This window comes from Anas platyrhynchos, chromosome 14 (genome assembly GCF_047663525.1).
Source record: "Anas platyrhynchos isolate ZD024472 breed Pekin duck chromosome 14, IASCAAS_PekinDuck_T2T, whole genome shotgun sequence".
Classification (NCBI taxonomy): Eukaryota; Metazoa; Chordata; class Aves; order Anseriformes; family Anatidae; genus Anas; species Anas platyrhynchos.
This window is the reverse complement of record NC_092600.1, coordinates 14,841,690-14,869,160: the sequence shown is the minus strand read 5'-3', so window position 1 is coordinate 14,869,160 and position 27,471 is coordinate 14,841,690. Positions and strand designations below refer to the sequence as shown.

The window sequence follows — 27,471 nt, the reverse complement described above, 5'->3', positions numbered from 1 at the left end:
AGGCTCGGTGCAGCACATTATCTCCTTCCCCCAAGCTGCTTTTGATCCTACAATAGCAGCTCTTATGATGCTGCCCGCACAGCCAGAACCGGGCATCTCACCACCCAAGGTGGAGCTCGGTTGCCCTGTGACCTGGAGGGGAAACACCATGGCAGACATCCAGCTCCCGGGTGCGGGTGTCCGTCAGCATTTACCGCATCTCGAGCGCGTGTTAGCTCCTAGGTTGATAAGTCTGGATGGTCACCTTTGGAGAAGAAAATTCCTGCTTGCTGTGTCACATACACTGATTCATTAGCGTTATGATGCTTCTGTTTCCCAGGGATCTGGATTTTTGGCTGCGAGAGAGAAAACAGCAGCTTGTGAACTCGTGGTCTGGGACTCCCCTCGCTTGCCCAGACACAGATACGGTCTCTCCTCTTGTCCCCGTTCTTGCATATTTTAGTCATACAACCAGAAATGCGTGTAGTTTATTCCCATGATTTCATAGGGATCTGTCAATATTGGTTTCTAGCCAAGACAAATCTTTTTTTTTCTTTCAAGTCTCAAAGAAAAGTGAGTATCCATACTTGCCCTCCGCCTCCATATACCATGCTGCTTTAAGTAAACAACAGCACAGCATCAGGGCTGCAATTTTATCTTCCAAAATTACTTTTTCCTCGGTGTCTCACCATATGGGCAGCCAGATCTGTCGCTCCCAGTCCAAGCTCCCTCTGCATGGCTGGGATCCAGTGGGATCCAACTCCTGAAGCTACTTTCTGTGTGGTTTTGCTGCATTATCTCCTCGTAACTTGAGCGGCAGCCATGCCCCTGGGGTTCCCTCATGCTGGCCACCCAACATGCCCACCAGCCCGAGCCCCCCAAGGGGCCAGGAAAGGCGCCCAGCCTGGGGGAGCCCTGGGGGGGACATGGCCCCATCCAGGCCACCCCGCCCCGTGGTGGCCAAGGCACTTTGCTACAAAGCTGCTGGGTTTCAGTTTGGGACTGGGGCATCCAAGTGAGATGGATCCTCAGAAGAAGTCTGACTGCTGTATTTTGAGTTGCAAAGCAGGGAAACAAAATGCATCGTGTGCAGTGCTGTAGTCTTTGGCAAGTGGAACCTACTTGAAAGCTGTTTGCTGCTATGCACAGGGGAGGTAAATGCACCTGTGCGTGCCAGGAGAGCGTTGCTGGCCGTGTGAGAGCAGGAGGCAGCACAAAACTTCGCTCCAGGGAGAGTGGAGCTTTGCAGCTTCTGGTTTTGGGGCTCTGGAGGATGCATTTGATAAAATTGTCCTCTAAAGTTAGAGGAAACCTGTTGAGAGAGGTGCTTTGGTCTCTGGTGTGGGAACGAGGTTCTTCAGACAAACACAGTGTTTGCACAGATGCTGCCTTAATCGAACTCACTGTGAGCAGTGAGCAACGAGCAAATTAATTCTGGTTCTGACAGCTGCCTCGCTGCCTTTAACTCCTTCCCTACCCGAGCCCCTCCTGTCCCCACCTTCTGAGAAAACATAAGTGCATAACAGGTATGTTCAAATACCGACTGAATAAAACCCAGGGAACTGTCCAACCTCCTCAGAGCCACCAGGTGTTTGCAGGATTTTGTTTCATCAGTTCACTGCTTTAAAATCCCTGAAAGGGATGTGTCCGTACTTCGCAGGGAGATAAGTTATTGACCACATTGTGCGAGCCTCTGGCGTGTGAGAAAGTGTGCGAGGCGAAGGGATTGGGGAGGAAGGCTCTGTCCATTTTCCCACGTAGCTCTTTATTTTTTTTAATCCTCGACTCTAGCGCTGGAGCCCATCGTTAGAGATCGCCAGCTCCTACCTTTCTGTCAGACTCTTAATTAGCAGAGCACGCAGCCCAGGCAGCTGGGGCTTTGACGGCTGGCTCGCCGGCGCTTCCCACGCGGAAGGGTCCCATTCATTCAGAATTGGTGCTGAGCCCAAAGCCCTGGCTCCCCCCGCGCCCCTCACCATGTCTCCAGGACTCGGCTGTAGCATTCGCTGGAAGAGATGCATTGAGGCTCTCCCCGTAGACCTCCAGGCTGCTGGTTGGAGCCATAAGGGAACGGGAGGAAGAATTAGCCTGTGTGTTTATGTGGCTGTGCTCCAGTAAATATTTTGATGCATCTGCTGCCAGCTCTGGTCTGAGGGAATCTACCTAGCATTTAAATTTTGATGGGGAGCTGTTTTGAATAATAACAGTGCAGCCGGCTGTGAGTCAGTGCATGTGTGTTGACTTAAAAAAAAAAAAAAAAAAAAAGCCCTCAAAGCTTAACGCTTGCTGAACGCCGAGCTGCAGTGCTTTGCCTTTTCCCTCCTCCTTTCTTCTTTTCTTTCTTCTCTTGACTTCCTCTGATTTGTTTTGTTCTGTTGGGCATTTCACGTAGATTTTGTTTGCTGGCAGTGGGAGGGGGGGGAGTGAGAAGAATCGGAAAAACCCCAGCCAAAATAAATCCTCCCCAAAAACTCACGAGTAGCTCTTGCGATGGGTGCTGTAATGGGTACGTTCTCCTCTCTACAAACGAAACAAAGAAGACCATCAAAAGGTAAGATCTCCTGTTTTGCTTTTCTTGCCTCTTCTGTATATTTTCTAGGAGAAAAAATGTATATTGGGAAGGGAGGAGAAAATGAACATGTGCCACTTGCAAGTAGCCCAGCAGTGTTTATGTGAGGTGTAATTTGCAGAGGAGAGGCGAGTGGGATGTGGGGTGGTGGAGGAAATGAGTGGGTATGAGGATATTGCTGTGGAGGGGCTCTGGGGGTGAAAACCATCCGAAATCTTGTAATCCTTCACCCAGGCATGTATGAGGAGGAGAAACTCAGTGGCTCCATATGCAGAGCACTTGCAGAAGAGACCTGTTTATTCCCAAATCCCATGCTTTGTAAATCCACTGAGGAGGGAATAACATGTAGCTACACGGCAAATCCTTCCCGCTACCGTGTGGTTTCTTTCTGCGAAAGTATTGTTAGAGGCGACGTTGTATATTCAGTAATCCAACAGCAAGTGTGCAGTGTTAATGATGTGTGTTTTATGAAGATTGTCAAGAGGAAAAAATATTAGGATATATTCAGAAGGAAGGGGAGGAGGAGAAGCTCGTGAAAAGCATGAGAAAGCAAGCAGCAATCGCAGGGATTTTAATCCTCAAATCCATAAATGCTGCCTGCAAAATGCTGATTTTTCAAGAGGTCTGGTTTGTGTAGTGTTTGCTTGAGCTCTGCTCCATTTCTTTCAGGGTTAATTCAGAAATTCCAGGGTGCTGCTGAGCAGAAAGTTGAAAGCACTGTTGGGGGCTCGTCTGTACAATACAGAATGAGTATTGTTTAGGAAGCGACAAAAAGGCAGACCCTGGAACTTTGGCAAGTCTTTCTGCTATTTGGAAATGTTGCTGCCAGAGTGTCTGCATTTTCCAGTCTGCCAGTGTTTTTAGGGGAGGTCTCTGTTTCCACTGGGTCCGTTGCTCAGCAGTACGTACGCTTTTGAATTGCAAGTTGGTATGGATTTTCTATCAATTTAAAAGAAAAAAAGACTGAGGAAATCTCAAACATCAAGTAATTGCTGTAAGGAGAAGTGGAGAAGGGCTGTGCGAGGGGTTTGATCACCTCAGTTTGTGAGCAGGTGTAAAAATCCATGCTCCTGGGGCGAGGCGGGTGGTTGACCTGGTAGGGTACAATTTACAGCAGTGCGTGTGTGCCTGCTTCACAGTTCATCTTTTTGTGCTATTTATAATGCAACCATGAGTGTACAGCTGCCTGGGATGTTTGGTACTGCCTTTGCTACGAGCTGAGCCCTATGGCTGTCTACGCACCGCGTCGCACGTGTTGCAACTGGGGTCACGCTGAGGCACGGTGCGGTGGCTGAGCTCAGAGCCATGGGCACGTCGTTCACAGTGGCACCACAGAGCATCCCATGCCCTTCTCAGAAATCTGCAGGCTGCGTCTGGTTTACGCTAAGTGTAGCTCATTTTTGGCTGAATGTATCTGTTCTCTACTACTTTGTTGTCGTGAGATTGGCTCTACTCTCTAGTGGATGGAGGAAATTGCTTATTGTTGGAGTTTGTGAGCAGTAAAAACCCAGCATCTGGGCACACGTTTTACCATTTACAGGGGGATTCAATCTTGCTGATGCCTGCTGGCAGTGGTTGTTCAGCTATATTTATCAAAACCCGTGTTCCAGGAGTTATCTCCTCTTGGCTCTGATGTGTTGTTGCTGATTAGTAGGACATTTGGTTGGAGTGAGAAAGTTGGAAGAAATTCCTTTGATTTTCCAGGATACTTTCAAAGCCAGTAGAGAATTTCACACCTTTCAGTCACCACTTACCTGGCCGACAGGAGCTTTACAGAGCAGCACTGCTGGTTTCAGCTGACTCCAGCCAGCTGCAGATGTTCCTCTACACCTAGTGCCCAGAGGAGGTCCCAGATCTTCAGGCAGGAGAGGCCAAGGCATGTGTGCCGCATGTGCCCCTGGGCTATTTTATTTTCATATTTTATGCTGGATGTGAGCACTCCAGCTCTCAACAACCAAACAGTAACATGCTGGGTCTGACTGCAGCTCTTTGCCTGTAAGCTCAGCAGAAGAAGCCCATCAGCACTACCCCGCTGGTTTCACTTTAGGTATAGTCTGATGGATCCGCAGTGTTGCCCACCTGCCCCTCCTCTTGTGACGGTTCCCTTCAAGAAAGCCAGTCCCTTGCCCTGTTCAGATTGGTGGAAGTGGTTAAAATATGATCAGGCTTTTCCAGAGACTCTTGTTTTCTGCAGACATAGACTCAGAGAATGCATCAGGTTGGAAGGGACCTCTGGAGGGCTGTAGACGACTTCTTTCAACCCCTGACCATGCTGGTGGCCCCAGCTGGCCCATGCTCCTGTGTCCCCGTGTCCTTACACTGGGGAGCCCCGGGCTGGCCGTGACACTGGGATGTGCTATCCCAAGCAGCAGGGCAGGCCTGCTCGTGCCCTCACACTGTGCCCTGCCTTCTCTGCCGTGTCACGGTGCCAGCGGTGCCCACGTGTAGCTGCTCCCTTGGGTATCGCTGTGCCTGTCTTTTGGTAGGAGAGGTGTTTGTTGGCTATTCCACTCTTCGATTCCCTGCTATCTAGTGTTTGGTTTCAGTATGTTTACCCATATGTTTATTTGAATATTTCAGGCTTTATCTAGGAACTAAATACTGCTGCAAAAATGAGAGCCTGAAGAAATCATTGTAACAGGGCTAGATCCACACCTCTGCAAATACTCTGTAATCTTGGTAAATACGTGCTCTTCTAAGTAGCTTGAAGATTATTTGTGTAGCCTTGTCTAGCTAAGCAGCTCACATGTGTGTCTTAGGCTGTTTGGGGGTAATACACAAAAAGCAAAACAGATACGTGTCCTGGTTTAAGAACAGGTGAAAGAAGCAGGTGATGTCCAAAGCCCAGAGTTTTCCAAGAAGGGCTGATGTCCCTGGGCAGGTGGTGGGTGCTGGCAAAGGGGGCTGAGGTGCTGTCTGCTGAGCCCATCAAATTTTGGCACAGGAGAATGCTTCACTTGAGCTGCTGCCCCTTGCACTGTATTTGGGACTGTGGCTGTGGGACTGGTGACTCATTTGGGAGCAGCAAGGGTGTTCATAGCACAGTTCAAAAGTACAAGATTTTTCCCTTGCTTTAATGGAAGTGGGGAGTCTGAATCAGTAAAGGTGATGGAAACTGCCTTCAAGTCAAGAGCAGTGGTCCTTCAAGCATAAGACCTCTTCTCCTGGAGCGGACAGCGTTGTTTGTAGAGGAGCTCATGCCTTTGGCTTGAATGTGAAAAATTAATCCAATATAATGGGGTGTTTTGTCTAGGCAGGTTATGAACCACGTGGCCTTTCCTGAGCAATAAAGATTTCTGCTTCCAGGACTTGTGTCAGAGCTGCAGAAGCTTTCCCTGGTTGCTGGAGTGTCTCTCGATCGTCTATGAGATTTGTGCCCTTTGCTTCAGTAGTGCCTCGTGGCAGTTCCACGGATTTGTACGTTTCCTTAGAAGTTATTTCCTCTGATCTCCAAAACTGATGGCGTTTTAATTTCATTCACTGTTGGGTTTCTTCTTGTCTGACTTTTCCAGCTTTTTGAGTTGGCCTAATAAAAGGTAACACCTCTTTCTCCCGTCTTCTTGCTTCTCTTGTGTCATTGGATTGATGGAGCATCGCAGCCTTCATGGGGCCCAGTGGGGCCAGGCTGAGGTCCTGGGGGACAAGTTGGCCGTGAGCCATCACCATGTCCTCCCCATGCTGGCATTGCTGCCACCTTCCAAACCCCAAGGTGGAAGGTTTGGGGATGCTGGGGGTGGTAAGAGCCACTGGGCTCAGAGTGCACCAAACCCCGGTGATGCCCGTAGGATTGCCCAGCCCGCTCCTAGTACATTGGCAGTTAGCACTGGATACAAGATTAAGATGGACTTGAGAATTTCAAGTTGCTTGTATATCCTCCAGCAAACATAAGTAATAAAACAGTAAATGAGTTAGGGGAAAAAAGCCAACACCAAACCAACAAGCAACACTAAAAAGCAGAGGGCCAGCACAGCAGATAATGCACGGTACAAATGCATTCTCTGCTTTCAGCTAGCTGCCGAAATAGAGGTTTCTTGTGTGTTTGTACAGTCTGCAGCCAGTCATAACCAAATTGGTGCCTAGAATCAGCCCTTTCCATATTTGTCATGGAAACGTTCAGATTAGCAGATTGTTCGAGCAGGGTGAATTTCTTGTTTTGACTGCCTGCCGTACTCCCCGTGTGCGGCGGGGATGTTTGCACTTCCACTTGTGGGCAAATTCAATTCCAATAGAAGAGACCGGTCGAAGAGTAAGGGATTAGCTGTGTTTGCTCTTTCTTTTCTCCCTCCCATCCCCAAAGAAAGTGAAATATAACTCAGATATCTCCCAGTACCTGAATCTTGTTGGCCATAGGCTTCAGGCCCCAGCTCTTACCCTGGCTACACCAGCAGAAAGCACCGGTGTTGCTGAATGGCAGTACCTGTATTTTGATCCAACACCAAGCTACCAAGAGGATAACCGAGATGATAGCTGTAGCTGAGCTAACAGCATGAATTCACTTCCTTAAGATGGCAGTTGAAGAGATGTGCCATTTTTCTGGTGACCAGTTTTGAACTAGTTTTGAAGTGGAGGTTGATTTTCACTGTCCAAAGGCATCAGATTCAGTGTCTCACCAGCCGTATTTTGCTGTGCCTTTCTTACCAGGAAACCATTAAACGTTGCTCAGCAAGTCAGTTGAGAATTTCTGACTTCAGTCCTAGGATTCCTGCCCATGGGGATGCTGTTTCAGGTCCCCGCACTAGACCAACCTGGTTCCTTGCCAGAGGGAGAGCAGCAGGGTCAGTGGTGGTGCGGGGACTTGGTCCTGTGCAGCCCCACATCTGCAGCTGCCAAGTGGCGTGATGGATCTGGCTAGGGGAGCTGCCCTGATGTTTGCTTTGACTGATATGCACCATTACAAAGTAAGTTTTGGTAAGCTGTTTGCAGCAGCTTTATCCTTAATGGGCCTTTGAAATTTGTCCGGGAGCAGCGACAGACTTGCCTTTATCCCTCGGAAACCTGCTCAGGCTGGGCAGAAAGAAAAGCTTTGAAAGTTGTCTTTCTCTTGTTCCTGCTTCTCCAAAAAACTCGACAGCCTGCTGCTGCTGGGCTTGAAGGTGTGTGACCCAAAGGCCTGGACCATACAGCCGTGGCTCCTGGGGGTTTTACTAACGGGGAAAGGTCTCCGTTAAGGTCTCCGTTCCCCTCCCACTTACCTCCTCGAGCAGGGGCAGCTCTGTTCTGTGCTTGGCAGCCCTGTGCTGCAGGTGCTGGAGGGAAAGGACGAACTGCCTGGTTTTGCTTCTCTTGGCTGTGCCCCAGGGCCAATAAACTGTGCTGACACAGCATTTTGTCTCACCAGTCCTTTCTGGTCATCACCTGCTGCAGCCCGATGGGCAGTTGGGTGTGCAGTCATTGTGCTGCAAGCTGAGGGTTTGGTAGCAGCAGCTTTTCCCACCGAATTATCTTTGTAACAGGTGTTTAAAGCAGCACTCAATAACAAAACTGTGTGATGTAAGCACTCGGAAGCGATTTGGAAATATCCTGATTTCCTGTTTGCTTCCCTATAAACCCAGCTGCTGGCAGCCAGGGACAGTGATCCCAAACAGTTGGTCTTAAGGGCGGATAGCCCTGATTACGTTAAATTCAACTCTGCGTGTCCCTGATTGCTTCCCACAGGCGTCCAGTGCTGGCCTGCAGTGCTGTAGTGTGCCCAGCTTGGGGGTGTGAAGAGCAGTGGCTGGGGGAAGTACGTGCTGCGGCGCGTTGCACAGTGCGGGGCGTTACACACGTGTGTGCTCGTTCCCTGCCTTTGGGCACAGTTACTGTGGGCCACTCAGATGCAGTGCGGCCACGCGGAGCCTTGAAATCCCCCTGCAAAAGAGCTGACTAGAGACAGCGGCCTTGTGTGGCAGTAGACAGCAGCACTTGGAAGTTTTTTTGCTTCTTAGGAATCCAAAAGAGTAAAATCGGCAGTATTTTCCAAGCTAAGATGTGCAGCCTTGGTGATCTTTATCAATCCTTTATCCTCACCACTTCTTCCAGTGTGAGTTACTGGGTGTCTCTGCGACAGCTGGAACGAGCAGCGAGAAGCACTTTGATTTTGAGTGAAAATATTTAACTGTGTAGATGTAAAAGCTTGGGACTTAGTATTGAGCACAGGTTTTGGCCACGTCTCAGCCTCACAGTGGCCAACGTCGACACATTTTTAAACTGGAGTCAGACAGGATTCTGCAAATTCTTTGAGGAAAAACATATAAAAACACAGATCTAGGTCAACCAAGTAAGTTATAAAGTCATGCTGATGTTGGTCAAATGAGGAGAAAAAAGAAAAATGTTGCATTTCCCCACCTACAAGCCTACCATTCCTCCCCAGTCACAATGTTTATTTTGATATTTAAGCTTTGGTACAAACCCTGAAGATTCATGATAGTTTTCAGCCATGAAGTGAAATATTTTTCAAACTGAAATATTTCAGTAATCGGGATTTACAGGAATTGTGGGCCCGCCCCACGACTCTCAGATCACTTTGCTGGCTTGCAGCTGCCTGCTGCTCTTAGAGGGGCTGTGAGCAGCACAACCACTCACGCGCTGCCTTCATCGCGCCGGGAGAGCCCTGGGTTTTGTGTGCCCTGGGTGTTTGTGTGCCGTGATTTTTATCAAAAAGCATTATGCAGAGAACGTGAAGGGACAGTGATGCAGAAAGCTCGGGTACCTGCTTGTTTGACATCCTCAACTTGTGTCCGCATCCAGCCTCACCCTGTCCAAGGCGGAGCAGTGGGGAGCTGGGAGCTGGTGCAGCCAGCCCGTGGTGCGATGGGGCCTTGGGGCAGATGTGGAGGGATGACAGACCCATCCCCAACAAGGGGGGAGATCCTGCATAGCTCTGCTGCAGCTTTTTGGATTTCCTCAATGCAAACTTTGCTTTCTTGACAGGTTCAACACCCGCCACTCTTCGCACACACCAGTGTTTGCTTTTCTCTTGCTCCAGGAAAGCTCTTCTGCCCCTGAGCTTGTTCTTTGGGCAGTTGATGGGCAGCTGCCCCAAATTGCTGTAGCTAGGCAGGGCTGTGGGCTGTGGGAGGTAGAACAGAGGCACAGCACCTCTCCTGTGGTGGCTGAGAGCAGCTCAGGGAGAGTGCAATGGGGTGCTGCCCCGCAGGCTGCCAGGGATCCCAGGGATGCCTTGGAGATGCGGCCGTGCACTTCTTAGTGGGAGCAGCGAGTATGACCTCTGAGCAGGGGAATGGCATTAAGAGACTGAGGCCAGTGCTGAGCACCGGGCTCCTGGTGCTCCAAAACCTATTCGTCTGCCTGTCAGTTTTAGGAGCAGGAAGACGTGGATGAAATAAGCCATGTTCATAAAATTTAGCCGGTCAGATGTGGCGCCGTTTCGGAAGCTGAACTTGAACACTTTGCACCTCACCTGTCGCCAGTATGGGGCCGGGCTCCCTGCTACCGGCTGTGCCAGTGATAACTCTGCACAGCCCCAGGGGTTTAGGGCCATCAGCTGAGCCCTGGCACGGCCCCGGCTGCGGCTTGCTCACTGTGGGACTCGTGCTGTTAGCTTCCTAGCTGCAAAACTTCGGGAGCCACCAAACATCCATGGGGAAGGGCAATTTTTCCTCTGGGAAACCACTTCTTCCCATGCAGATGAAGCTCAGGATGCAGCAGGGAGCAGCAGCAGCCCCATGTGCTGTCTTCTCAGTTCAGGGCCCTCACCTGGTGTCCTTGGAACAGGGAGCGGTATGTGGAAAGTAACAACGTGAAGCAGGAAACTTTTGTCAGTGCAGGAAGGATTCTGCCTGCTAATCCCAGTAAGGCCCAAGTGCCTCGGCATGCTCCTTTGTGTGCTTCTCTGGGAGAGCCGGCTGTGCCCCCAGGCTGCGGTACAGGTGCCAGGGACTGGAGGCGTCCCCTCGCAAGGAGCTGAGTCCCTTCCTTGTCTGATATTGTACACGGGAGCTGACAGAGGGCCTGGTTCGCAGCACTGTGTGTACAGAACTAACCAGGCTGCAGGCACCCAGACACACAGCTGCACTGGGGTGTGAGGAAAATCCTCCCGGGGGTGTGAATCTCGCCAGACAGACAGGCACAGGGATTCAGCCCTGATCCCACGTGCCCCATTCCTCTCCCTGGGGGCAGCAGGGGGGTCTGTGCACAGCAGGTTTGGAGCCAGGATGGAAGGCTGCTCCTCCATCCAGGTGCCTTTCCCTTCCACAGCTTCAAAGCCTCCCCGGGAGCTGCTCCAGCCGGGTGCTGAGCCATTTGCAACCCAACGGTGTGGGAAGGAGGAAGCTGCAGTGAGCAGCTGCCCCATCACAATAATGGCCCCAGCAGGGAGCACTGCGCTGCACGGGGCTCGCCACAGCCCTCCTGGGAGCAAACAGTCCTGATGGGGGGTTCCTGGGCGATGCCATCAGCTCTAGCACTTCGCATGGCTTCCTCGGCCTTGTTTGCACCAGCCAGGGGATCGCTGGGTGCTGCTGGCGTGTGAAGCTGGCATCTCGCTGCCCTCGGGGCCCTGCTATCAGACCCTCCAAGACCATCTCCTGCCCCAGCTGCGTCCCTCACTGCCAGGCTGCTGCTTTCACCTCCCTTGCTGCTCGGCCTCCAGCGGTGCCGGAGCTGAGAGGCGCAGGTGCAGCTCTGTGTGTGTCTGCTCTGATGTGGGCACCTGGCGCTGCCGAGGGACCTGTTCCTGCTTGGAGGGCGGCACCATACAGCGCTCAGCGTGGCTTATGGTCAGGCCCCACATTTTCAGTTAAGATGCTTGGATTATATGTGTAAAGGTAACTAAAAATATAAGCAGTTATAAGATGTTTTTGCATATCCGGTAATATTTTCCACCAGCAAGAACATTTCAAGCTCTCCTGAATTTCTGAAGGAACAAACAAAGCAACCAGAGGGCCTTCCATCACCTTCCCGTGCTGCTGTGAAGAGACGCCTCTCCGCTGAGCACGCACAAGTTGTGCCCATTTCCTTAATGGCTGCATTTCTGCCCTATTAGCTGGGATGTAAGGCAGTCTGTTTAAAGAACTCCCTTTCCCTATGAATCAGACCCCTGGGGAAGGCCAGGCCGGGCAGGAGGAGCGCTGCAGCCTGGGCTGGCTGGGGAAGGTGCCACTGCCAAGCTGCAGCATGCTGGTGGCCATCCTCAGCAGCGTGCTGTCCTTCTGCATGCAATATCTCCCACCCGTACAGTTCTGCTGCCTTAACTCGTCATCACCTGCTTGCTGGGATTTAGCTTTACCATGGCTTGTTGAATGCTACAGGTCCCAAACCTGATGGGGTTGAGGGGCCGGGAGGTCCAAGCCCTCTTTTACAATCCCTGTGGGGGTGCTTACCTGGATCCTGTGGGCTTGCTGGGACCAGGGCGTTTGGCTCGGGGTGCCCGTGGCTGGTGCCAGGGGTGTGGCTGATGCCAGGCAACGTTGGTGAGGCGTTCACCTGCAGCAGCTTTGTGATGCGGGGCTCGGGGCGGGCAGGGAAAGGTTTGCTCCCATCCGGGGTGGGAGGTCTGGCTCTTCCCAGCAGCTCGGGAGAGTTGATTTCCCCTGAGCCCCTTGGGTTTAGGGAGTCTTTTACTGCCTGCGTGGACAGCAGAGAATGAATCAGTTTCATCCATTGTGGCTGAAGGAGGTCAGGGCAGGGCCACTCTTGCAATACTGGTAGGTTAAATAACATGGCAGCGAAACAGAGGAGCTGTCTCCATCCCTACAAGACAGATGTGGAAGGGGCCTGTGCAGATCTCTACCAATTCAGGAGGAATAAGGGAGGCATCCTGAAGGATGAATGAGATATTTCTGTGGCGTGGTGAGTAGCTGGGGAAGGGGCCTGCTGTGGGGATGGGGAGGGAAGGAAGCTGCAGGGCTGGGCCACGTGTGCATGGAGGTCAGCATCGCCTTCCCGAGATCTGTTTGTTACCATGAAATACTCTGCGGAGTCAACGGGACTGAGCTGTAACTGCTGCAGTAATTGCAGTGCCGTACCAGCTCCGTGCACTTTGATACGTCTCCTTAGGCCTATCCAGGGCAGCGCACCTTAGTCGAGGTGAAATTGCCTCGAGCTAAATGACAGGGAGAACCAACGCGAGCTTTTCTGTTCTCATTTCTCCTTGTCCCCTGATTCTCCAATGCTCAGTAAATATGCGTCGGGTTTTAACCCGTTTGCTGCTGCAGAAGGTGGTGTGAAGGAACCATAGCAGAAAGGGAATAGCTCGGGGCAGGGAAGCGGAGGTGCTGGTGTCTGTGTGGCGAAAGGCAGCAGGAAGCGGCTCAAAGAATTCTAGCAAAGGGAATATTACGGCGGTTTCCAGGTCTGGTGCCCAGAGAATACTGCATTTGTTAACCGAATATTTATTGTACTAGTGAGAGAGCCTCAAGTCGATTTGCATTTTATGGTTCACATAAATGCGGGGAAGCTGCCAAAATTGTCTCTTCCCCTCCTCTGTTTTCATTGCAGGCATTCCAGAGAAGGGAGCAAAATGTTTTTCCCCTGCTATTTGGTTTTTAGTTTCATGCATATTCATTTCTGGGACAGACTCCTGGAGCATGCAGCAGATGCACATGCTTGGAGTCTCTGCAGGCCTTGGTAGCTTTGAAGCAAATAACCTAAAACATGAGGTACTTGCAGAATTAAAGAGGATTTAGTGCAATGACAGTAGAGGTTTCCAGTCCTTGTAAATAAGTTCAGTTTCAAGATCAGCGATGGGCTCTCACTGCCCTGCTGCTTCCATCTTAGTTACAGAGATGTGTATTGGGTGGAAACAGGAGCGAAGGTGTTACAGAATGGAGATGCTCAGAAATGTGAGGGAAATCGCTTGCGTTACTGCTTGCTGCTGCTGTTGAGAACAGCACAGCTGGCTGTTGACACGAGAGGATGGCGCTGGCATCCTGACACGGGGGATATCGCTGTGAGCAGTCCTGGGTGCTAAACCTGCCGACACACAGCGGTGTCAGGGAACACCGAAAACAGGCTGGGTGTGTCACCCTGAACACCTCCATTAAACAGAAATGCAGATTTGTGAAATCCAGCCCCCAAAATCTCCGTGCTTCCAGCTGGAGCGTATGTAGGATTTGCAATTCGAGCATCTCAAGCTGGCACGCATCTTGTTTTCCCCAAGCCTCAGCTTCTAGACTTCAAGTAGCTGAAGGATGTGAGCCTGCCTTTCACAGTGCTTCTCTCGTGCTGGGGGAAGCTCCAAGGCACAAGGAGATGGCCCAGGAGCCGCGGGTCTGGTGGAGCCGGGGTCAGTCCGGGAAGTTCGGGCATGTCTCTGCTGCAGCTGCAGCTCTCTCCAGCGAGTCTTCCATTTCCATTTCCATTTAGTCCGGAGTTCTGCACCTTGGCACCGCAGGCAGGCAGAGCGATGATTACCATGCAGGTTAATTCACCAATTTTCTGGCTCTTGCTCCCCTTGGTGGCAATAACCTACTTGAAGGAGTGGAAGCGAGGCAATCTGCAGCTTCCTTCATGTTGTTGAGGGCTGGGGGGATTTGCCAGCCCTGGTTCTCCAGGGGTGTTGCAGGAGCACTGGCTGGAAAGCAAGGAAGAGAATGTAAAGCAGCTAACGGTGCGGTCTGTGCTGGTGGGGGAGAAATATATTTGGGTTGAGAGCAGCCTCCATGAGGCCCGCAGCTCCTTCAAAGCCAGACAGGGCGTCCTCCTCCTGGGCAAGGGTGGCAGGCAGAAGTAGGGCAGAGTTTTGTCCTTTTGAGCTATTAATACAGATCAGAAAAATGTATCAAGAGAGATGAAAACTTTTAAAAGAAAGAAGCAATTTTTGGTAGTATCTCTTTGTTATTACAGCTAAGGTTGTTTGGTGTAAAGCAGCAAGCGGGCTTTGGTGTGGTCCTTCCCTGGCAGAAAGGATGGCAAAAAGGAGCATCCAACTTTACTCTCCATTAGAACCTATTGATTTCTCTAACTCTTTTGCTGTAATTAAACAATATTTTTTTCTTCCCAAAGTCCTCTTCCAAAGGACGTTTTTCATTTCCGAAGCCCAAAGGCCAAGTGCTGCTGCCTGCGGGAGCTCCCGTGCGTGGGCTGGCAAATGGCCCAGCAGCAGCCCCGTGCCGGGCTTCATCTGACGGAGCCATTCCCTCCCTCGTCAGGCAGAAATCATCACATCAGCTATTTTAAAAGAGCATCTGCATGAGCAGTGTCTGTATGATTTACGGGCTGATTTAAATACCCGTGGCTGCGGCTCTCGGAGGATTTCTATCCGTAGTGGCTCGCGTTTTCTGCTGTAGCCTGATCTGTACTTGTCAGCTTCCACCGAGCGATCCACAAAACTTAGCAGATTTTCGGTAATTAATTGCAAATATTAGCTCCCTTGTCAGCGGCAACAGTTTGGATTATTTTATTGTAGGGAAGTGGGAGGGAGCTGGTGTTTTGGCAAGTGCCGAGCAAACAGTGCATTGCTACGAGCCAAGGGCTGCCTTGCAGCCGCTGCATCCAGGCAGGAGGTGCTCGGTCGAGGTGCACCTCCCCTGCACCCCAGGGCCCTGTGGAGCCCGCAGCCACCCGCTGCCCAGTTTCCCAAAGCACCCGGCAGCTGGTTTGTCTTCTGAGGGTCGGTGTGTGGTTGGTTTCCTGCATCACCTTGCATAGGCCTAGCCACGAGTCTGGGCAAGCTGCATGGATGACCAGGGCTGTCTCTAAGCAGCCTCTAACTCAGCTCTCAAAAATCAACCTAGCCAGCAGCTCCATGTCCAGAGTGATGTGGGGAGAGCCTCCTGACCAGCAGCAAGCACTGGCCCAAATTTTCCCTTGTTCTGGCCGAAGCAGGGCACCCCGGTGACTTGGCAAGAAGCAGAAGCCCAGCCCCGCCGGAGGCGTTGACCAGCACCACAGCTCCAAGGGCCTCGGGGCGCTGCTGCTTGGGTACTGCCGGTGGCAAGGTCACTGCACACATCTTAGGGAGCCGTCTGTGGGCTTCGCAGGAGCTGCACACAGGTTTTCTTACTGAGAAAGATTGCTGAAGTAAGGCTATACATTTATAAAGGCAAAAGTAATTTGTTGTTGTTGTTTTAAAAACAAAATTCTATTGATTTCAAAGATCTTGCCTGTTTGTGATGCAGCCCTTATGAATAGGTGACAGCTTTGGGATCTTTGCCCTAGTTTGTAGCTTGCTTTTTTATTTTTTTTAATCAAGCACGGTAGGACTATGAGTGATTGCTGCGGAAAATATCTGTAGCTTGCTGTCTTCACGAGTACATGTCCTGTCTCTGAGAGCTGCACTTCTGCATTTCATCCCGTGGAAAAGCAGATTGGATTTTGCCTGGACTCATTGCATTAAGCCTCTGGGCGTTGAAGGTTTCGTTCACTGAGCTCTCAAAAAGAAGTGCCGAGTCCGGCCCCATGCCTCACCTGCCAGGATGGGCTGTCCTGGCTTTTGGGGCTTGAGGAACAAGGTGAGACAGGAGGCAGCAGCTGGCAGGAGGGTCAGGGAGCTGCAGCCCTGCCTGCCCTTGGGGCAGCTTGGTGGTGGCTGGGGCACAGGCAAGAGACAGGGACCTGAGCGAGAGGGGTGGGGAAAACCCCTTGTGAGAGGGGGAACTGCATCTCTGAACACAAGGGTGTGAGCTGATGTCAGGATCCCAGGCCTTTGGTTTTTGCATATGGTGTTAGTCTCTTGCTAGGACAGCCGGGTTTGCCTTACCAGGGTTTAGATACGTTTATAAGCTAAAATGCTATCTAACAGACAAACGCTGTACAAAGGAAGCTCAGTGTTTGGGTATGGGTACATGCAAAATGGCTCTAAGGGAGAAGCGAGGTCTTCTCGAAAAAAAAAAAAAAAAAGAAAAAAAAAAAGTACGAATTTCTACTATCAACATCATTTATGTGATTTTTTTCCATTCTCAGTTAAGGGACCCGGGGTGGCTGGGCTTGGAAATAAACCTCCTGTGTGTGCAGCGAGGTGTGCAGAGCCTGAGCGGGCAGGATCAGGCCCTCGCACTGCTCTGAGGCCACTCTGGGCTTCTGCTTTGGGCTGGGGACAGAAGTGACCTCTCCAGCAGGTACCTTGCTTATTCTCACCATTCGCTTTGGGTTATTCCCAGCGCCTTGCCTCATGCACCAGAAGCGAGGAGCTCTCTGGAGAGGCGGTGGCTGATGTAGCTTGGGCTATTGTATTACCCTGGGTAAAGTGAGGGGTAGGTCACAGAGACCTCGAGGTCTATTATTGTCTGAGAGGGGACAGGTGGGGACAGCAAGTGGCAGCAGCAGCTGGGCACGGGCAGCGCTGGGTTGCCGTGTGCGGGCATGGGTGGGACGGTCCCACACTGCGGCAAAGGCTCAGGGCCTCGTAGCTGTGGTACAGGACTGGTGAGCTGGGATGTGCAGGAGGCATCTCTGGAGGCCTTTAATGAAGCACTGAAGTGCTTTTTGCTCTTCCACCTTCAAAACTGCTGCATTTTGAATAAAGAAAGGGCCCCGGTGAAGAAGTTACTCCTGACGCAGGTTCTGCCAGCACCGTTAAGCTGCCAAACCTCTGGGCTGGTCTCCAGGCAATTCGGCGCTGATTGTTTTAATTGCTTCTTGATTTAAACATCCTGCTCTTTTCTAAACCTTTCTTTTTCGTATTCTACTTTTTTCCTGCCATGTGATTCCCCTTCATTTCTCCCCGGCTGTGTTCCAAATCGCTTCTTCCTCTGGATGTTTTTACCTCCTCCCACCTCTGCTGACACCTTCCCATTGCTGCGCCTCTGCAGCTGCTCAGGACAGCAGGCACTTCTTTGGGTGGGGGGTTAGAGGAAAGACCATGGATGACAGCTTTGAAAGAAAGAGTGAGCTCCCCAGACCCTCTCTCCTGCTACCATCACCCTCCTGGCTTTGCTGTTTGTGCTCTGCCCAAAGCAGTGACCATCAAAAGATATTGCATTTATTTTTTTTAATTTATTTTTCCCTCTTGGTTGCCCTTGTGGTTCCCTCCGCGTGCTGCTATTGATTAGCCTGGGGGTTCGTGGCACAAAACCTGGCATGTGCTTACAGCTGCCTGCACTCGCACACCAAGCTCCCCCTCGCTGCCTGCCTTTGTCCTCGCTTCCTTCCCTGCCCCAGCACGGAGCCCTGGGGAGCAGCACGGTGTTCCCCCTTTGGATAGGATTGGGCAAATTAATTCTCCATAAGAAAATATACTCGTGGCACTGTCATTCCCCATCCTAATGATTAATTCCTTAATTTTACAGTTTCTTAGACGCCTAACACGGCGTTCTGCATGTGAGAGACTTCTCCTTGCGCCTTGTCTTACCGAGTTCCCTTACGATGTTCGGAGATGACATTTAGGCTCTGAGCTGTTCTCCGCTGCTCGTGTCCAGTTCGTGTGACATGGGGACACTGAGTGACAGCTACTGAGAGCTGCAGGGGCACTGCCTGCCTTACTGCTCTCCAATGCCAGCTGCTCCAATGCCAGCTGCTGCTTCAGGAGAGCATTTTCCACTGTAGGATGAAACTGAGGTGTCTGCACGAGCTTTCTTCAATCCAAAACAACAACTTCTAGGTCAAGAAGTCCCTGAGTCACAAATAGCCGGCACCTGGGAGGGCAGATCTCTGTGTTTCCCTTGGTCTTGTGCTCTTCCCAGAGCATTCCCTACCTTAGTTTTGCTCTGATCTAGTATTTATATGAGGCTTTGCCTCCCTCCCAAACACCGCTCATCCTAAACACTGGGCACAGCAGCTCGGAGGAAACTCCTCAGGAATTTTGCCAGTGACAGCACGAGCTGGTGGAAAAGGAGATGCATTCAGCTCATTTCCCGACCCACATGTGCAAAGCAGAGCTTTGAGGCTTTGTTCAGCCTGAGAGGAGTCATCCCCAGAGCAAAAAATTCCTCAACTGCCGAGCTCCCACAGCTCAGCTGCGGGGCGCCGCTTCTGAGAAAGGGCATGGAGAGCCTGAGCGGAGCAGGTCAAGGGTGGCAGCAGGAGATTTGGGAGGACAGGGGGCTCTGGACCCACAAAGCCTGGCTGCCGTGGTCCTGGGTGAGCAGGGAGATGCTGGCTGTGGCCCTGAGCTGCTGCCTGCCTTTAGTCCTGGATCCCAGCAGCAGCAGCGTGCTCCCAGGGATGCCCGCAGCTGGGCAGGTGAGAGGCGCGAGGGGCTGAGCCTGTCGGGCCGCCTCTTACTCTGGCTGTTAGAGGGAAGCAAGATGTGTCAAAATGATTTTTTTGCGTTATCGGTACATGTTTCTTACCCAGATTCGGAGAAGGCGTGAAATCCATTTTTATCAAGCGCAGTCAGTGTGCTGCTCTCCTGCCTTGTGGAGCTTTGATTCACGGCCTGGGAGAGCCTGGCAGGCTGTGGTGTGCTTGGGACAAGAATTGCTCAGCTCTGGGGGGTGAGGCAGAGGATACAGAAGGCAGTGAGTAGCCCCTTGCTTGCCTGGGCTCGTGGCACAGGCTGGTGGACACCAGGGGCTCATGCTGCCGAAACACAGCGGGTGCTCATGGATGTGGCATCTGCTGCATGCAAACCCAGCTTTTAGTTAAAAGAATCACGGCTTGCACAGTGGGGCAGAGATGCTGCAAGGCATGCTGAGCTGCTGGACGTGAGCTCCCTGAGAGAGGCACTGATTTGTGCTGCAGAAGCCTCCCTGCCCCTAGCACCGCACGCCCCTGGGGGTGCCATGACAACAGGGCGCTCTTGGTGCTCACCGGGACTTCGGACGAGTGTGTGATAGCTGCTGTGGCTGGATTTGAAATACAGGAGCAAAGCAAAGAAGTGGAAAAATATAGAGTGTGTTCTGGGAGGCCAGGAAGAGCGTTCCTGCTGCCTGAGTTTGGAGGAGCTGCCTCCTGTGTCTGGGAGTCGTGCCTAGGGGACAGCTCCCAGGTCCTCACGTGGTGTCTGTACAGAAACAGACCCAGATGTGTTGGTAGTGGGGAGCGTGCACTCTAATAATCTGCAATTTTTTTTTTTTTTTAAAAAAGGTGAAATGCTTGGTGAGATGTCGGAAGGGAGCAGGTCACTCACGCAGCTCTCTCCCAGGTGGGCAGGTTCCCCCAGGGAGCGCGGTGAGGGTGAGTGTGGCACTCCTGTTCCTCAGCCCATGGCAGCGGCTGCTGCTAGCCTGGTGTCAACCAACCAGGCAGTTACAGCAGTAGTGTAAAAGCTTCGTCTGTGTTAAAAACCTGGGCAACCCTCTTTAGTTCCCCTGTGGCACAATCTCTTCCCAGCCCCTTGGGCTCTGCGTGTTGGACACGCACCCTGCACCCCGCACCTGGCCGATCAAGGGGATGCGTTTCTGGCTCTTGGCTTCTCTGTCGCTGTCTGCAGTGCCCGGTCTCTCTCAGCGGGTTCAGGGCTGTGCCACCATCAAGGTTAATGCGATGTCAGGACGTTATTCTGAGAGTTTTGTTCTAATGGGTCACGAAGAATCAGCACGTGTCCGACAATGGGGTTTCTTGTTCTGCTCTCAGGCTTAACCAGGAGCAGTTCCAGAGACTGATGCTGATTCCTGTAGATCAGCAACCCCCTGTGGCAGGTCTGTTACCTGTGCGGGACGTTGTGCTGTGCTGGGAGGTACATTGCTTGGAGATAAAAATCCCTGCTGTGTTTAATGTGTATGTCTGCAGCTCGGGGCATCCCTAGCACGGTCTCTGGCAGGGGTGGTCAGTGCAAAGTCACCACAGGAAAACATTTTCAGTAAGTGTGAGCAGGTAACTGCTGTGTGTGCCTTCCTGCGCCGCCCATCCCTGCGGCACCATGTGCATTACAGCACTGAGTGCCCTGACCCTGACAGCTCTGTGGCCAAGGCTGCGATCCCACTGACCATCAGCACGCTTGGCCATGCAGGGAGAATACCACCAGCCTCATTTTTCAAGTTATTCCCAGTTTTGTAGGTGCTTTAGAGGATCAAAGCACAGTTTGCATCGACTTCTGCTGAAGCTGCCGAGCACTCGGCGTTTTACAAATCAAGTCCCAGCCTCTCATGCTGAGCACAAAATGATGAAGGTGCAATTAGTGAGTGTCTGCAATTAGTGCTTCAGCAGCCCTGTAGCAGAGGGCAACCTGTGCCAGGAGAATAACAGGGCCTGCATTTTGAGACCACCCGTTCCTCTCCCTCCCTCCCACCTCCAGCCCTGTACTGGTAGAGCTGGCGAGTTATCCCCAGAGCTTTCCCACCCTGCAGTAGGGATAAAACCAGGGTCCTGCTTAGGAATAATGTATGATTACACCCCGAGGCATACGTGGATTTAAATAGTGTTGCACAGACACCTTGCTTCTGACATCTTTGGGGCTCATGATGAAATGAGCTTGGAATAGTGATCTTGTCATACCTTATTGTCCTGGACTACCAGAAGTCAGTTGAAAGGACACAGTCGGGTGTCTGGCACTGCGCTGTCATCGCCATGGGCATCAGCGTGCATCTAAGGTCACCACCTCGGCCTCTGCAAAGAGGGTGGAGAGGAGAACTGCTGGAGGGGGCCCTTCTGCCTCGGACGGGGCGCACCAGCAGAAGGAACAGGGCACCCCTCCCTCTGGTCTCGTGAAGAAATGGCCAGGATGTGGGGCAGGGTGGTGGATCTGGAGCTGCCAAACCTGACGTTTTGGGCCCCAACCGCATGCCGCAGCACGTCGCCAGCAGGACACGGCTGCCCTGGTAACACTGGTGGCTGGTGCATGGGGCCAGATTCCTCTCAGCTTTCTGTGAGTGAAGAACAAATGGAAACGTTTTTGAATTTTCTTTGCTCTGTGAAGCACGCTTTGGCTTGACAGGCTCATAAAGATGGAATTCAGAGCAATGCAGCGGTGGTAATCACACCTCTGTCCTGGGGGGGGGGGGCATGTAACGGGCTGGGTGGGCTGCAGAAAGCTTAGAAATGAAACAAGAGGCTGTGCTAATGGCACGTGAACTGATCCACAGACAAAGCCAAAGAGCAAAGGAGTCCCTGCAACAGCAAGCAGGAGTCGGTCCCCCACAATCCTGCTGAAAGTCATCTGGCTTTGTTTACTTTGTTTGTTCAATCAAATTTATTTTAATCATATTCCAGGCAGTCTGTTTCCCACTCCTGCGTGTTGGTTTTTGATTCATTATTAAATGGTGCTACTACTTGGTTATTCAGGGGACTGGATCTAAGCCACTGAAGCCCAAGTGGGTCCTTGTGTCAGTGGGTATGGATCGCGCCTTCCCTGCCCCCTGGGACAGCTGGCCTTCAATGCAGCACCAGGGTCCTTAAACAGATTTTGGAAAGATTTTGAATTCCAAAAAAATTTTTAAAAATTCCTATTTTTAGTGCTGTTTTTAAGGTTGGGATCCTGTGTTTCACTCTCTAGAACATTTTAGAGGCTGCGACAGCATGGAAACCAAGCCCTGGGCTCACCCCCAGCAGTGCTCCTCCACGTGCCGCAGGGCCAGGACCGAGCGCGTCTCCCAAAATAAATTCCCATCCTGCTGCAGTGCCGGGTGCTGCCTCGCCAACCCGCCGTGTGTGCCATGCCAGGGACGTGTGGGCTCAGAGCTGTGCTTTAAAACCAATGCCAAATGGCAGGTTTGTTCACAGAACAGGCCTAAAGATTGGGTCTTGAATGGGAGCCTTGCACTCTGCTTTTTAAATCCTTTTTTACCGTATTCAAGTTTTTCCATGCTTCATCTTAAATAATACTGCTCTCAACATAGAGGCGATACAACGAGGTTTGCCCTAGCTGCAGCTTTAGGAGGAATTGTAATTATATTTAAATACCCGGGGCTAACAAATTGCTCGATTAGCATCAGCAGAGACCGCTTGCTGCTGATAGTTTGTTCGTGAGGTTATAAATAGTGCCGCCAGCGCTCCAACATGGGCTGGGCAGATATTTGATCTTTAACATTGAGCTTGCAGGCCAGGAGGAGAATGATTTCCATCCAGGACTGACTGCGGAGCTCAGAGTAATGCAGCCAGCAGCAGCACCAGTGCCTGAAGCAGCTCGGAGCCGGCCCCGCCTGCAGGTGCAGGGCAGCTGCTTGGGGCCAGGCTGCTGCTGCCTGAGCTGGGGCCTTGCTTCACCACAGCTCCTGGGTGTGTGGCACTGTCCCCACGCTGCTGGCTCTGCACTCCAGGATGTGTGGCTGTAATGCCCTCTGCTCGCAGCTGGCGCCGTGCTCTGTGTCCCTCCACGGCACAGGGAGGGCAGAGCCCGGCTGAGCCTGACCTGCTCCTGGCCGCAGCTCAGCACAGCGTGGAGCCCTTGCCCTTGGGCTGTTTTCGTTTTCAGAGAGCTAGTCAGATCTTGGTACGAAATCCTGATGCTGTGTTTGTACATTGGCTGCTTTGGGCAGAGTTTTCTAAAGTTATCAAGTACTACTTTTACTAATTATTACTTCTACACTTCATCTTAGAGGGAAGAAACCTTATCCCATCCTGTATTAATTAAACCAGAAAATTATTTTCACCTATTCCTTCCTTCCCACTCAGCCATATATCCAGAAGACACTTGGGGGGAGGCCCTCGTGCGTTTCCCTTCGCCTGGGGGCTGCTTCTCCCCTCCCCAGGCTGTTACCACCTGCAGACAGGAGCTGCTGATGCCCAAGGTGCTCCGGAGCATCCTTCTAAAAATGTGTCTTCTAGCATGTGCCAGCAAGAAATCTTGGAATTAAAAGTCTGCCATGACTGGTGTTTTGGGAAGAACGCAGAATACGGTGACAGCATGCTGGCAATTTTTCAGAAGGCTGCTGCCTTGCGGAGTTACTAATTAACTACGGGGTTTTGTGTTGGCACTGCGGAGGGGGCACCTCATAAGGAAAAACGTAACCGAAGCCAAGGGCTGGCTGCCTCAGAAACTCGCGCTGTCAGTCACTGTTACTGCACAGTGCCAAGCCCGTGTACTGCCACGCGCCCAAATAGCGTTTGGAGACGCTGATTGTAGCACCGCTGAAGGAAAGCATGTGGAAAGTCTCCATCTTCGTTAACGCGTGGGGCTGTCTGGGAGACCTCCCAGGCTACGTCTGAGTCTTGATCAAATGAAACTGCATTTTCTGTCTCGTACGTGTAACGCATTCAGCAGAAGGTGGCAGGGGTTCTCACGCGGCATTATGAGACAGCGTGTGCCCAGCCCCTCGCGTACAGCACTGGATACTCCAAGGATGGACTTGGTGATGGCCCTTGGCACCCTCTCCGTACCATTTGGGATGTGTTTTCAGCTGCTGGGCTTTGGTATTTTGGCAATAGGAACAACCAGGCATTTACAAGAGTTGCTCCTTGCACTTCCTTTCTTTATATGATTTGAGCTTTCAGTGTGAGCAGTAAAAAATATTTAACATCTTGAGTTCTTTTACATTTCAACTTTACACTTGGGTGAGAAAATAAAATGCTGTGATATAACGCTGTGAATGGAAGATACTCGTCATTTTAAATGCGGCTACAGTGCCCAGGGTTTGAACTCAGTGTTTTTGAACAACAGATCAACCATTTTATACCTGCTGCTACAAAAGCATGGTTATCATCAAAGCACCCAGTACTTCAGAGATATCGGTTCCAGCGATCCTGGGATATGGGTTATTTCTGACAAATCTCTGTACTTGCTGGAGTTGTGTGAACAGCTGCCATTTTAACTGTTCCTTTTCCTTTATTTTCAAATAGTCTACAGACAACTGAAAGGTTTAAACACTGAAAAGGACTATGTACAAAACCTTGTTCCTGTTTTTGCTGTGTTGGCTGTGATTGCAGGATTACTGAAGCGAGAGCAGAGTCAGGGTGTGACCTGTCATCGGACATGGGTAGAAGGTAGCGCAGTTAAAACCTTGGTTGATTTTTAGGCTAAGTGCTGAATTTGGGGTTTGTTGCCTAGCAAGAATGAAAGTTTGGGTCTTATAATGGTAAGAAGTGGTAAAATTTCAATTCTAGGTGTTTCTGTTCTGTAGGTATTTATGATAAAAATGGAAATAGTTAATGGGAAATACTCCAACAGAGCTTACTACAAGCTAATGCGAGATCTAAAAAGGCTTCGCTCAGTTGTGCAGACCATTGCAGTAAGTCTGTCATGGGCAGGCAGCACTCCGTATGTCTTTACTGGCGGCTCTGTGGCTCTGTTCACCTTGCTCCTTTCCTGCAGCCACTTGCTCCCTGCCCCACGTGTTTCCCCAGCCGGCAGGCACCAGCACAGCGTGGACGGCAGCGCCCTGCTCCGAGTGCCCTCGGCCCCGGGATGCCGCCGGCTGGATCCGCTCTGATCGGCCCTGTTGGTCTGCAGTATGATGTTTGCCTTCATTTTTGCTTCTGTTAGTCGTAGTGTTTTGTCTCAGCAGACATAGTCTGGGGTGCTAAAGGGAGCAGGATTCAGGAAGAGTTTGCCCGGGTTGTTTGCAGGCGGCTGCGTTGGCTGGGATGATGCTGGGCAGGAGGAGAAGGAGGTGGAGAGGCAGCTGCAGGGGGCACCGCACTGACACCAGGCAGAAAAGCACTCGGTGCTCTCGCTTGCTTCACTGCAGGATTTCTCCTTGCTGTAACACAGTGATCTGGCTTGGCTCATGGTTGGGTGAAAAATACGGGAGCACAAATGAGAGCTCCTACCGCGGCTTTCTCTTAGGAGACAATTACCTCCCGATGGCCTGAGCGTTTTGTACAAGGACTTGTGGTTGAGCCCCTATCCCCATCCCCTCTGGTACATGGCAGACCTCATTCTCTCCTTGCTGCCTGCACTGCTCACTACTCGTGCAGAACTTTGTCTCCAAGACGAGAGGTGCCCCGGGGTTGGCATCTTGCAGACGGCAGCAGGGCAATGGGACGTGCTCAGTTGCTGAACCTGGAGCAGGTGATGCCAGAAGGACAGCCATGGCTGGTGGTGGCTCCAGCCCTGCAGAGCTGGACGTTGTCAGACCACAGCCCTGCCAGGTTGTGTTTGGGCAGGGCTTGAAGCAGGCAGGTAAGGTCCTGTGGCAGAGCTGCCGGCTTGCTGCCGCTAGCCAGGCTCGGTCCCCGCGTCCTACAGTGTACGGTCATTGCCATGGCAATGCTACAAGTGTTCTCCTGCCAGCTTGCTTTCCCCTCTCTGTATTTTTCTCAAGAAAAATAAAAGCTGAGACGTGCTTTAGAGCAGTTTGGCTGCTTGTGGAAACTGCGATCATAGTTTGCAGGTCCCCAAGGAGTTGTCCTTTTGTCTGCTCCCGGCTGCCTCTGCTCCCGGGTGGAGGCCCGCGATGCCTGAAGTGTTTGAGCAGTTTCAGTGCCTTTTATCTCCTTTAAACACCTGACGTGCTCTGGCTCCTCTTAAAATCTGAGCAGGTGCCTGTCTGCATTTTCAGGTACCTAAATACATTTAAAAATTGGTCCACTCCTTTGTTTTCTTCTCTGTAAAACAGAATAGGGTGGTTCAGAAAGGACAGTTCCTAATAGTGAGCACAGGAGAGGCACGAGGACTATTTGGAGATAAAAAAGGATCATGTATATGAAATTGTGGTGAAGCCTTTACCCAAATAAGATGTTCAGCAGTGACTGCTGCAGGCATCTTTCCATTGCCTGTGACTCCATTACGGGTACGGTCTGTGACTCCTGCTTAGGGAAACATAACGGATGCTGAAGGAAACCTTTCTGGCAGGTCAGTGCTGTTGCACCAGAAGTGTAACGACTGATGGATGGGCAGGCTCACAGTCAAATCCCAGAGGCTCTGGTATAATCTCAGCTCTGATATAATTCATGGCTTTTCCTGCGGCAGCATCAAAGCTTAATATTTGGAGAACTATTTCCCAACAGTTCCCTGAAGCTGTTCAGTCACTCTTTTACTCTAATAAAAACAGCAAACCAGGTCTTTCCTTCCAGCTGTGTTACCCTTGTGCCTCCCTGCAGCTTTGTCGTTTCAGAACACATCCATCCAAAGTCACCATATGCTCTCACAACTATAAATAAGGCTGTTGACACTGGAAAACTTTTCCCAAAGACTTCACTTTAAAGAAAAGAAAAAAACCAAGCTGTAATGTAGTATCGCTTATGACTTTGAGGTTTGTACTTTGTATATGAACAAAAACCTGCAGGAGTTTTTGATATCTTTGGGTTTAGTTTGAAGTTATGATAAACAGCCTTGCACCCCGTAGCTTTAGGGTATGTACATAGCGCCTTCCCGAGTCTTTGTGTACAGCGAGACAACCCTTCCCTTCACCGATCTCAGAGCGCTTTCCTAGTAACTACACTGAATTTCAGAGCATACAGTGCTATCATGAACAATTTTGCCCTGTCTGTGTTGCACAGCATTTTTGGAAATGCATCTTTACCCAACTTTATTTTATATCTGAGACATTCAGAGGGGGCCACCCAACCCCCCAGTACCAGTGGCTGCTCAGCCGGAGAGCAAAGCTCTAAATACCCCTGTGGCTGTGTCTTGCAGGGGACAGCCTTGTGCTCGGGAGCACCCAGAAATGCAGGCAGCTGAGGACTGGACATGAATTCTGGCTGAATGTGGCCATGGCTGTGGTAGTCCCAGTCATCTGAAGGAAGCTCTTAAGGAAATATTTTTGGGTGTTTTCAAGAAGAACATTTTTAATCCCTAAAATCTATTAGCTACAAAACCGAGTTAAGAAAGATATATTTCTGAGGCATCCTGTGCTGCTAATCTAAAGCATTTAAAATGTTTGTTTTAGAGTAACTGCGTGCTGAAGCACCCAGCAGTCGATGGCAATTTAAAAGAAAGGGTCATTTCGTGGAGAGCTTCTGAACAAAAACCTGCATGGAGAGCTGCAGGTGCTTGACCTTTGCGGAGAGGCTCATGACTGTGACAGGCAGCAGGGACGTCCTGCCTCCCCTGCCAGCTCTGACTGCCGGGGTTGGCAGTGCTGGAGCAGTGACCCGGTGTGCCTGGCTGCTGCTTGTCCCTGTCTCGACTTGCCATTCCCGTCGGGGCTAGGGATTTGCACAGCCCGCTTCCTTCTCCCTGTCTGGATGAGACGTGCTGGGTCTGCTCTGGGACTTGTTTGCCGTTGCTGGTAAAGGTGACACCACCCAGCACTGCCTTGCTCCTGTCCCTAACTGGGCGCTGT

At 51.3% G+C, this 27,471-nt stretch overlaps 1 protein-coding gene across 3 annotated transcripts in view; it reads left to right on the top strand.

The window, feature by feature from the left end:
- KCNIP1 (potassium voltage-gated channel interacting protein 1) overlaps positions 1-27,471 on the top strand; it is a 370,449-nt gene that overhangs the window by 132,524 nt on the left and 210,454 nt on the right. Inside the window, exon 1 of one of the 3 annotated variants that reach the window (XM_027468248.3) lies at positions 1,736-2,530. The exons of 1 other annotated variant lie outside the window; for it this stretch is intronic. In XM_027468248.3, coding sequence (XP_027324049.1) covers positions 2,470-2,530 — 61 coding nt within the window. In that variant the 5' untranslated portion in view covers positions 1,736-2,469. Of the gene's footprint in view, positions 1-1,735; positions 2,531-27,471 lie in introns of those variants that run through there. One more of the 3 variants, XM_021275943.4, reaches the window with a different exon arrangement.